Below are 12,161 nucleotides of genomic sequence, written 5' to 3' on the forward strand. Positions count from 1 at the left end.
CTCTCTCTCATTTTGTCAAACTGCGGGATGCTAGTAAGTCTGGCCACATAGTGCATGTGTTCACTGTACCACTGTGTATACTGTGGATTTGCTCTGTCCACTTCCATGGTCCATTGTTTGCCAGCTGATGTACACACTGTGTTCACTTGAGAAAATCTGTCTTTGAGGAAAACACTGTGCTCCCTGCTGTCAGCATCAAAAGGTTCTTTCAGTATCATCTGCAAAACAGGGGATAAGAGATGGGAGAACTAACATAACAAATCATTTTGTCTGGAGGGTAGAAGCAAAAATATTTATCAAAATACATTTCCTGTTCCTTAATATACTAACAAAAGTCATAATGTGGGTGGACAATACCCACAACTTACCTTAGATTTACTGTAGCTATGCTGCGAGTGTTGCTCTATACAAGGTCACAATGTTCTCAATATGATGATTCAGAGGCAAAACCTACAGTAACAGGAGGTCTAACCTCATCTAAACATAGCTTGGTGGCTTCAGTGACTTTGTGCTTATGCAATGACTATAACATGCAATTATGAGCTTAAGATCTTTAATTGACGTCACTCTTACATTTTAGAGCAATTATTCATAAACTTTAAATCCAAGAAACTATACCTTTCCATCTCTTTACAAAATACATAGATTTTGTACTTATTTACAGGGAATCAAACAAAGTCAAAATTACCATAAACACAGCAACTTAGTAGATATATTCAATGATAACATTTGAGATTTTTCCCAAACTCATAATGCATGCAAACATTTAACCAATAGAAAACTGAATGAATACGAAATCAATGTTTGGGCTTGTTTACAAGTTCAGATGAGTGTAATATCAGTTTCAAAAACCATGACATTTAAAGTATCACACCAGTTTCCTGTGGTCGCTACTGGTAAGATGCGACACAATATCACAGAATACCATGCATTTAAATAATGTAGTGTTGTGTTATATTGCACAGTCTATATTTGATTGCCATGTTCAATAATTTGTCTCTTGCACCTAACTTAACCTTGTCCATGTTTTCAATGTTGGGTAATAAGTTAGGTTGGGTAATAAATTCTTCGTTTTATCCTCCTCTGTTCAGAAATAGTAGGCAATGCTGAGATGTCAACTGAATTTGAGAGGCTGGCAACTAGTGCAGACACAAAAAAGTGTCCTAAATAAATTCAATATTTTATCATCATGCATATTCAATGAAAAGCAGAAGGCCGAAGGAAAGTAGAAGACAAACACACAAGAGATGGATAGTGCAGTTCTGAACAAGATCCTGTCAGTGATGGAAATGGCTCTCAGGGCGAGTTGCTGTGATTCTGTTAATGACGCTCTGTTGAGAAACTACAATATAAATTCCTACTTTGCGGTGCCCGCCACAACCATCCACTGATGTATTGTTATATATCTAGGGCATTCAACTTGCACTCGATTAGGGGCTACATTATTGTGATAATATTTATTATTCTGACAATTACAGAGATGTGTTACATTTAGGAAGGTTCAAACCCCCAAAATATCCTCATATATATTTAGAATTAATTAAGTGTGAAGAGTATCTTTACATTCATTAATGGACAATAAGTCAAAATAGCAACCGAAAAGAAATGACCCACATGACATGACCCCTGCTTCACAGAACAGACATACAAACAAACATATTCATTTGCACACAGAACTGACATTCTTTTATTAACGTCTCTGCCATCTAAAATAGAGCATCTTTAAAACTAAACAGTGTTAAGTATGAGCCCTCCTAATTAATAGTGCAGATATGATAAGGGGGCAAGTTTTTCAGTTTCAGTGCGGACAAATCTGATGACAAATACGGATTTATTTGTGTTTGTTTGAATGAGTTGCCCTCAGGTCCTGAAGAGCACAGCAGCAGTCACAGCTGTTAGAGCCACAGCAACCACAGGTCCCCAGATCATCCACGGTTTCTGAAACAAGTGGTGACACAGAAATGGAAACATGAGCATCACCACATGAAACTGCCCGTCCAAGGATTGCCAAAGCTTTGACAGGGGGGAGTTTGCCATTGAGACCAATGCAGTACACAGAGAACACAAGTTAAAAACAGCTCTTTCAAGATAGAGATAAGCCCATCCAGGCCAACTGAGAGAAACAGTTGTTAAGCATTAGCCATCCAGACAAGACAAACAGATGTCAGATGTTGGAACTGTATGATTAGAGAGGTTAGATTTCTGAGACGTTAATTTTTGAAGTTTCCCCAGAGGAAGGCATTCTGGGAAATGAGGAAAACCTGATTAGGTCATGCAATGATCTAAAAGACACTGATGAGAATGAAAGATGTAGGCCGACTTGACAGGAGTAATGTGTACCTTACTACCACAATGCGCCGAAGCACCAATACAGCAAAGCCAGGATAAGGCCGATGACTATGGCTTGAACAGGCAGCAATAGGGATGTCTACAGAAGGGAAGGGATATTATAGTAATCAACTGCAATGGGACATACTTTAGTTGGGCGTAGCTTTATTAATAAACTCCTCAGTCAGTAGTCTGTGTCTATAATTGATGCGTATACAAATCTCAATGTCACACATGTCAATGTCTAAAAGCAACAGTAAAAGACAGTGGATGAGTAGAAGGGAGCAGGTGTGCTGAGGTTAAAAAAAATATTGTGAATCTCAATAAAGATTCACCTTTTACGCCTTAAGACATTGCACAAAATCAAAACATGTTTAGAACAATGTTGCTAAATCTGAAGCAAGCAATTTCAAGCTCCCAAAACCAATACAACTGCTGATGTTTGCTTCCTATGAAAACAAAAGCTATGGTGCCGTTATTATTTCTACACTTTATGCTACTCTGCATATATAATTTGTCAAACGATGTATTTTTGTTTGTGTTGAGTGTTAGATAATCACTCACCTTTGTTCCTTTCTCCTGTAATTCCTTCATGTTGGCTTTGCATCCCTCAAGTTCATCTGTGAGCAACTGTTTCTCCTGCTCAGTCTTCTCATACTTTTCCTTTAGGTCTGACAGCTCTGTCTTAGCCTCCTCATACTGCAAAGCAAATCATGTTACTATTATTATAAAAAAATCAATTTAAACTAAACACATAGATTCATCAGTTACTTCATTGTAATGTATTGTTAATCTGGGTACTGCTGAACGTCCTGCCCAGCAGCATACTGCTGAATTTTGTATACATTTAGCTAATCAGGGTGAGCGTAGTGTACCCTTCATAAAGACAACTGTAAGACCTCTCAGTTTCCACTTTCATTCAATGACTAAAGTGCAACACCACTTTGGGATGAATGACTTGTGGTCAAAAATGACTTCATCTCTGCTTTCTTCTATATATCACTGCCCATCTTGTCACAGTGTCAGAGCAGCGAGTGATCCCCATCCAGCCAGCAGGCTGCTTTGAATTCATTTCATAGTCATGTAAATGGTGCGGCAGATTTGTTTAGAATCACTATCTCACTAGCTAAGGGGGCCGTTCCTAAGCGGGTGGTTGAAAATGTTTTCAAACTGAAGTTGCTGCCCTTTCCGCTTAATAGTCCAAATCTTATAGTATCACTTTATTTTGTAAGGTCCTTATTCCAGCAAATTAACCAGTGCTTGAACCTGTGGTCAGTATTGTAAATGCTATGTCGACTTCAACATTCAGCTGTGTTGGCTGCCTCTTTCTCCTGGGCTGGGTGACTCCATCAGTGAAAATTACAGAGGGTGACTGGTTCAGGGTCTGTCTTTATCAGTTGTCTCAAAATAGAAAATCAGTCCTAACTGGCTCAAAATACCCAGTGACGCATACTTAGCCCACTTTTATATGAGAGGCTTATGAGAGAAAGCTGTTGTCTAACTTAGTCTCCAGGTGTTGAAAACAGCAAAAGAAAACTGGAGTAGATGACCACAGAGATCTGCTGTCCGTCTGTTAGTCATCTAAATGTTTGGCAACATAGCCTCAAGTCCTAAATGCCCACCATTTGTAAATTAAACTTTAATCTTATGACATTGGAACTGATTTTAAGCTCGGCTACGATATCAAATCATGTATACAGGCAAATAAATTACAAAAACAACATAAGACTCTACATACCAGTGAAACAGCAGCCAGGGGCCAAATGGACAGATAAAGGATCAGGGCGTTTACTTATTGTTTTTGAGGAGAAAGACAGTCCTATTTCAGCCAAAATGCTTTGAGTTTCACCTAGGCCTGCTTGGTACTGTTTTACGCATTGGAGTAACAGCATTTTATCAGCTTTCTTAGAAAAAATGAGTAATTTCCTCTTGTCCTCAACTACCATGCAAATTAAGCAATTTTACCACCAATAGCAATGGTAAGAAAAATTAAGAAAAAACTTTAAAACTATTTGGTGATTTCTTAGAACGCCTTACTGTCAGGCAATAATGAATAATACAAGCACAAAAAAAGAATAAACCCTAAATGGAGCGATACCATTGTATCAAAAAAAAAAAAAAAAAAAAAAAAAAATATATATATATATATATATATATAGAGGTTATTCATACTTGATCACTTATGTTGTGGCTAAATAGTCTGTGTGAACAGTACACATGTACAGCAAAATCTGCAATCTGTTTTACTGTACACTAAATACATTTTCTAAATGTATTTTTGACCTTTAATCTTGGGGGAGTAGTCATACAAGTGTTGCTGTTTTCTGTATTTAATTTTGTTTTTCTTGCATCAAATTACTGTATCCATCTGTATTTTGGTGAATCCATACCGCAACTGCAACAAAACAAAAAAGTTCATTTCATTTGATGGTTCTGTATGTTGCTCTCAAAGGAAAACCTCTACCCTTCACTGAGAGTGCATGTAGGAAGTTTCATAAATACTGTAACACCTTGTCAACATTAGCTGTGTAAAGCAGTATGGTCAGCAGCAAACCAGCAGCAGCTGCAGTCCTCTGGCAGTGTTTACACTGGATCCATTCAATCGCTGTGCACTCAGGATTGTTTTGACTCAACTCACAGATCAATACACAATCATGTACTTGCGTGCGGACATAGAATAAAATAGATTTCAAGCCTAACACATCACTTCGGGCTTCATTTATGTGTGAAAGCCCAAGTAAAGTGCAAGCCATAATGTCGCCAGCAGGTAACAGGATTGAACAATGTGAGTGAAAAGCATCCATGATATACCGGGTCTTCAGTAACTGTCAGGTCTAAGATTGATGATATTAGATGTAATTCTTAGAAGTGATTGTGAGAGGCTTGTCAAATAAGGGCCTAGCTCACTCAGGATAATATCCTTTTATTTTGAGAGCATACCTCTCTCTGCAGAGCCTTGCTGCGACTGTCTGCCTCATCCAGTTGGGTTTGCAACTTGGTGCTATCCTGCTGGTGCTGGAGCTGCAGGGATGCGAGCCTCTTCTCCAGCTCCTGCTGGGATCTCTCTAGGGCTTTGAGGCTGTTGCTCAGTTCAGCATTCTGGGCACGTGAACTATTAGTAAAAAAAACAACACTGAGTTCAATAGGTGGAGGATCACAAACATAGGAGTATGTATATATGCACTGTAGAGCAAAAGATGTTGGAGCAGAGTCAAGCAAACGAGACAGACGGAGCACAAAGGTGGGGGTGAAGCTGAATTTGTGGTAATATTGCTCACTGACCTGGAAAGGTCCTTCTCCAGCTGCTGCTGCTTCTGCAGCACTGCCTCTTTCTCAGAGCGCAGTGCTGCACATTCACTCTGCAGGTTGCCCTTGTCTTTCTGGTAAGTCTTGAGGAGTTCCTCCTTCTCAGCCCTGAGGGAAGCACATTCACTTTGCAGACTGCTCCTTTCCTTCTGGTGCTTATTCACAATGTCCTGTTTCTCAGATCGCAGGACAGAACATTCCTTCTGAAGGCCATTACACTCCACCTGCATGGACTGCAGCTCACTAGCTGTGAGGGAAAAAAAGCAGATGCTCTGTTCTTAATTAGCTTACAGATAAAGTGAAAATAATCACGTTTATAATAATATCTTTCAACATTTTCTCTGAGCTTGAACAGGCTAGTGTACATGAAGACATATTTCAAATCATGTGGCCATTAAACAATTTTCTTGAGCAGAGAACGCAGCTACAAAGCTCTCTCATTCACAGTGGCAACCCCACAATCTAATCCTATTTAGGCAAATCATATTGTTTTGTAATTTGTAAATATTAAGAAAAACTGAGAGAACTTCCTAGCTAGGGAAAATACCTTTCACTTTATGACTAAATTAAATAACACTATGACCATAATTATTGTACCAGTGATACAATCACTTTATTGTCCTCATAGTTGGTATAAATATGTGTACGTGCACCATGTAGTACCTTGTATCTCTGCAGTTTTTTGCCACTGCTTGCTCTGCTGCTGAAGGTCACGCTGTAGGTTGTCAATCTCATGCTCGTATTTGTTGGCAGTCTGACGCCACTTATCCAGATCCGTCGAGACGGTTGCCAGGTTAGTCTGGATAGCAGAGACATCACGGTCCCGCTCAGCAGTGGCTGACTCCAGGGCACGTTTCAGTGACTTCACTTCATCACGTGCACTTTGTAGCTCGTCGCGTGAACTGGAGGAAACATCTATCTGCCCTCTGAGAATGCCCATTTCATCTTGGAGCTGCCGCAGCTGGCCTGTCCGAACCAGGGTCAGTATTTTAATTATTTGTGTTGACATGTTTACTTGGACAAGATAGCGGTACAATTCAGCCAGTTTACTCTCCAATCCATCAGTTGTAAGCAAGAGCAGGTGGCTTCATACAACACAGAAATATACCTTGAAGAAGCTTTATCTGTTTTGCAGATTCATCAGCTTGTTGTTTATTTTCCTTTCTCTCTTCCTCCAGGATACCTGCAAAATATAATCGCGTTTATTTATTATTTTATTTATTCATTTATCTCATGTATTTGTGGGTAAAGTGGAGAGAACAGAATGTTACCTTGTAGTTCCATGCATTTGTGTTTCTCAGTATTAGCTACGTCCTGGGCTTCTCGAAGTTCATCATTCAAACGCTGGATAATTTTTTCTGAGTCACCAGAGGACCCCATGTTTGACCTTGTCAGATCATCTGAGAATGAAATACAGAACAAAAATGATTACCCAAGCTAGAAGATCCATTCTCCTAACATGAGAGTATCTAGCTGAAAGAGCAGAGATTAACTTCCTACCAAATCACTGGAGTGCATACAGAAACATTAGAAAGTAAAGTTTAAACCATGATACATCAGGCAATAATGATGGCAATTCAATACTATAAAAATAGAAGGATAACTCAGAGTTCCACTATATTAATTTTGCTTCAGTCCCAAATATTTAACCAGGGCTGGCATGTTAGATGATTTCCCAAGATATTAAAATAGGCCTATTACATAAACTAATTACCAACCCAGAAATAGACACAACTGCATTATCTGCATTTTTTATCCACGCTTTCCTTCCAAATTGTCCATTACCCCAGTGACATATGAATCTCTGGCACGTCTGCATTGCTTGTTAACAGCAAGTTACTGTAAACAATACACAAAGGGAATGGACTTGCCAGGGTTGCCAGGGGTCTGTTGTGTTTCCTAGAAGAGGAAACAAGCTCCACAAATACTTGGTCTTTGCAAAAGCCCACTGAATATCTTGATCCCCTAATCTACCATGGCTAGGAAAAGAGATGACCTCATCTCAGACTGAGCATTTGGCAGAGGCAGAAAAAACAAAACAAAAAAAAAACAGTTGAGACAGGTCACGCATGTGCACCATAAATGGACACATTAGAGGAGTGAGGCTGCCATGAAATGCTGCATTTGTTTTGCAAACTGTGATTTCACTGCGTCTAGCACACTTGGCTGAATAAAGACACTGTACAAACACACACACTCACATACTGTTTATAACTTCTGTTGTGATCTGGCACTATACAACTAAAATAAATTGAATTGTTTAATAGTGCCACCAGATGGCATTGATAAATGCCACTAAAATTAACGGGTATGAAGCGACTGCTGGAGGCTGGTGGCACCCTCTGACTCAAACACATGACCACCCAGCTGTGTGCCAGACAAAGGATGGGCGGGCAGTGCTATGTCCTGCATGTGTGTATGAGGTTGTGTGTTCCTTCATGCATGCATATGCATGAGTGAGACTCAGAATGTGAGTGGGCTCCCTGTAAGTAGAACCATCTCAGTCCAGTTTGTGTGAAAGAAGAATGTCCTCTGAAAAGAGCACCTCAGATGAGGGCATCCAACGTGTTATCTTTAGTAACATAAGTTATTAGAGCCATCATGTCTTAGTGTCACAGAATGACACCTGACAAAGTGATAATGCGATTAGTCTTTGGGTAAAAATACCTCTCTGACTAGTTGGGGATATTGAGCATCACACTGCCTCAAGTGACGACAGAAAAAATTGTAGGAGAATGTCTTTTTTTAGCTCAAGTGCTGAAGGCTAGAGCCATCATGGTCCATCTTTCCTGCTGTCGGTTTCCTTCCCAATGAATGTGACAGCATTCCGAGGGTTAGCGCTGCTCGCACTGAAGGTCTCCAGTATTCAATGAGTCTCTATAAAACTGCTAATCAAATGGCTGGGAGGTGATATTGAGTCTCAGCCACAAACACCTCCAAAATGTGCTGTATGTGACAGAAACTGAGAGATACCCTCATCAAATGACTGAGCTACTGTTGTCGTGAGGACACTGTTTGCTTTGTGCTCCCTATGTACTGTGCAGTGTAGCATTACAAATTCATTCATCATGCAAAATTGATTCATTCACTAACATGCTTGCAGATACTGTCTGAGTCATACACAGTTGATTTTTATGTTCTCTGTATTGCACTCACTTCATTATCCCCTGGATTTTATTTTGATCAGTGTCCTTAAATGTCACAGCTAACACACATTAGTCAGCTGATGTGCCCTCTGTGTAAAGAGATTCCATCTTCTAATAAGCTGTTGACACTAGAGAAATCACCCTCTAAAACAAGGCCATCTATAGCACTGTAAGCTCCAAAGCCAAACTGTCTTCACAGGTCCAGACACTCGTTTCAACTGTGACTCATGCTTTTTTCTCTCCTCACACTGTCAGTTAGTAAGATATGCTGTGTCAGGTAAGAGCCATTTCAAGAGCAAAACAATGTCAAGTCATTCACTTCAATTCTGTCTGTCCATTTAAAAAAAGAATAATAATAGTTTGTTTACCTTTAATCAGTGATACATTATTCAGGGGATCACTCAACTCTTTCTCGTCCATTTGCTTAACTGTAAAAAAAAAAAAAAAAATCATGTGAATAGACAACACATACATAACAACAAATCAAGAGCTAATGTTGCCAAATAATATATATTTTGGATATATACCTTAACTAAAATGATCATGACTATTACTGTCGTTATTTGTTAAGAATCTGAGTCATTTTTGAAAGGTAAACACAAAAATGCATGCTCATCTGAGAAAACAAAACAAGTACTTCTGGAAGAGGCATCTGCATAGCTGCTGAAAATTTTCCTTTTAGAACTAGGTCACAGAAAATGTGCTAATAAAAGGTTAAAAATAAAACTTAGCAGGAAATATTACCTTATGTGATCCAGGAGCTACAGTACTCTTTGTGCTGAGGCTACAGCAGTCCCTGACATGAAGAACTCTTCTCCAACTATCAGATATTTTCAGATGCGAAATGGAGCAGTCCAAGCAGTGAAAGGGGAGGGGGGCACCGAGGGGATGACAAACACTGTGTACAAGACCTGCCTGCTATATCGTTGGACTGAAGCCAGTAAAGACAAACAACTGCTTGAAATAAATGCACAAATACTTGGAGTGTGGTTAAAATGCTACACTAAAGGTAACTCAGATCAATGTCTTAAAAAACTTGACCCCCCTATTTTGAGGCTGAAGTCCACAGCCCCTCAACACTAGGTCATGCATCCGAGTAGGGCATCTCGGAAGCTGCAGCTGCATACTGACACAGAGAGGTTTTGTTCAGGGATCTGAGCTGCTCTCTGGCCGGTTGGTACTGATGTAAAGATCTACAGGACGACATAGAAGAGGGACAGCTAGTGTGGGAATGTGTGTCATGTATGTGCTGCATCCACCTCCTCCTTTGTTTTGCCCTCTAGTCTAGGCCGCTCTTTTCTCTTTTTAAGTTGACGATTAACTGGCCGTCAAGGTTAGATCAACATGTCATCCTGAAGTTATAGTTAACTAATACAGGGACAAACTGTATATTGTTTAACTTATTTGTATTGCACTATAAAATGCCACGCTTAGCCTAGATAATGAAAGAAAACAGTGGCCTATATTGAAAAATATGTAGGGTTGCAACTAATGATTGATTTCATTATTGATTAATCTATTGATTATTTTCTTGATTGGGCTATAAAATGTCAGAGAATAGTGGAAAATTGGTTAGCACAAAGAGATGTTTTCAAATATCCCTTTGTATTCAACAAACAGTCCAAAACCAACAGATATAACAAAGCAAAGCTTTAAATCCTTACACTAAGAGGCCAGAACCAGCAATTTACCTTTTTCTGCTTGAAAAATGACAAAAAATAATTAATAAATTATGTAACTAGCTGATGATTAATTTTCAAAGTGATATTTAAATCCCCTTTTCACACACAGACTTGCAAGTCTGATGCAGGTTTAAAAAGGGTGAGGCATGTTTTAGAGGACACTCACCTTTAATTTAAGATTTTTCAACTTAATTTCATCTTACACTGTGAGCTACAAAAGCTGACTGATTTTTCTGACACCAGCTCACCTTCTTATTTAATGCTGTGCAGTCCCATATCATGAATGATGATATGTGTCATAATCAAAATACTAATGCTACAGGCTCAATGGTACGAGGTATGAACAGCTCTCAAGTGAACTGTTTTTCCAGATCAGCGCATACTTAATATACATTGATAAAATAATTGAAAAAATGCCATACTATACTCAAAAAGTGCAAATCAGTCTGTGTCAAGAGGAGACCTATCTTAATGACTTTGCATTTTGCTGTGTGGCCAGATTCTAGCCTGAGACATTAACTTCGGTTGAGCAAGTTGATAATGAGGTAAAGGTTTAAGATATCAAGTTGCAAATCATTGACATTTATTGAGTCAATAATCAACCATTCTAACCCTCTACTCAGCCTGAACAGCCTATCATCAGTTAAGGTGATTAAGATTCTTAACAAACTCACAATAAATGTTCACAAGACAGACAAGTGAAGGGTAAACCCACATACACCGATTTTAAAGACATTTTATAGGTGGAAGATTCACTGACCTCTCTAACATAAAGCTCTGCAACAGAAATTCTAACTAAATTAAGTAAAATTATATATTAAAATGATTATATGCTTTCACTACATGTTATGGTACCATGAAAGCCCAAAGAAAATTTACTTAGGCAGACACCAGTGGCATTGGCATATATAGTATTTAGAATTTATCTCAACTAGTGTTATCTATCAACTTAAGTTATCTAGATCTTCATCACAGTGGCACTGTTTATTTAGTTGGGTTGTTAAAGAAGCAAGCTGATTCCCACCACTCAACAACTCTGAAGTACGGTTATATTAGTGTTAATTGGCTGTAATGGCTAACTAGCATTGGCTAATTGTAAACTGGAGGTGTTATCAGTTGACGTTAGCTAACGTTAACGGTCGTTACCTAATATTACTCTAAAATGTATTTAATAGTGAGTTACAGAGCAACATGTATCTAAACATTTAGAAAAGGTGTTTCAGCTGCCGTAACTTACCAACAAACAACTCCCGAATATGATTATGTTTTTGTTAATTGGCCGTAATGGCTAACTCGCCTTGGCTAATTATAAATTGGAGGTGTGTATTTGTCAGTTAACATTAGCTAAAGTTAACTACCTTTGACTTAGCTGCACTTTGGGGACGCCATGTGAAGCTGCAGACGCAGACCCACACACTACAGTCAAGGAAGCAGTAGTGTGTTGCTCCTTCCAGTGGAAAACTTCTCTGAAAGTTGCCTAATCAGTGTGGTGGGTGTGCCTTTCAGTCCTTACGTGTCATGCTAGCGGTTCGTGTAGTTACTCACAGGAGTCAACCAGAAGTGATGCTTAGATCGTATGTTGTTGTAGGGAGGAGGTGTGGACATCACTGCAAAGGTTTTCCTCTTCGTTAAAACCAACACGCCAGATGTCCGACAACTAAACTTCCTCGGTTTGGATTTGACTCTTTCTTTTCCTGCT

At 39.1% G+C, this 12,161-nt stretch overlaps 1 protein-coding gene across 7 annotated transcripts; it reads right to left on the bottom strand.

The window, feature by feature from the left end:
• Window positions 1-536: 536 nt before the first annotated feature.
• Window positions 537-12,140, bottom strand: slmapb (sarcolemma associated protein b). Of its 7 annotated transcripts, none has more exons than XM_023422820.2 (11): window positions 12,008-12,125; window positions 9,525-9,600; window positions 9,149-9,208; window positions 6,906-7,034; window positions 6,743-6,817; window positions 6,298-6,600; window positions 5,611-5,881; window positions 5,269-5,440; window positions 2,893-3,027; window positions 2,341-2,428; window positions 537-1,938 (listed from the first exon to the last, which is right to left on the bottom strand). In XM_023422820.2, the coding sequence occupies exons 3-10, from the start codon at window positions 9,198-9,200 to the stop codon at window positions 2,345-2,347; spliced, it is 1,221 nt and encodes a 406-aa protein (XP_023278588.1). In that variant the 5' UTR covers window positions 9,201-9,208; window positions 9,525-9,600; window positions 12,008-12,125; the 3' UTR covers window positions 537-1,938; window positions 2,341-2,344. The 7 variants fall into 7 exon arrangements, with proteins under 7 accessions (XP_023278588.1, XP_087034483.1, XP_087034482.1 ...); XM_087178357.1 differs by lacking the exon at window positions 12,008-12,125 and adding an exon at window positions 11,700-11,938; XM_087178356.1 differs by lacking the exon at window positions 12,008-12,125 and adding an exon at window positions 11,700-11,938 and having other exon boundaries at window positions 9,525-9,973.
• Window positions 12,141-12,161: the final 21 nt, after the last annotated feature.

The sequence above is a fragment of the Seriola lalandi genome, unplaced genomic scaffold (assembly GCF_002814215.2).
Source record: "Seriola lalandi dorsalis isolate HSWRI2012SDOR001 ecotype SW California unplaced genomic scaffold, Sedor1 jcf7180002054685, whole genome shotgun sequence".
Classification (NCBI taxonomy): domain Eukaryota; kingdom Metazoa; phylum Chordata; class Actinopteri; order Carangiformes; family Carangidae; genus Seriola; species Seriola lalandi.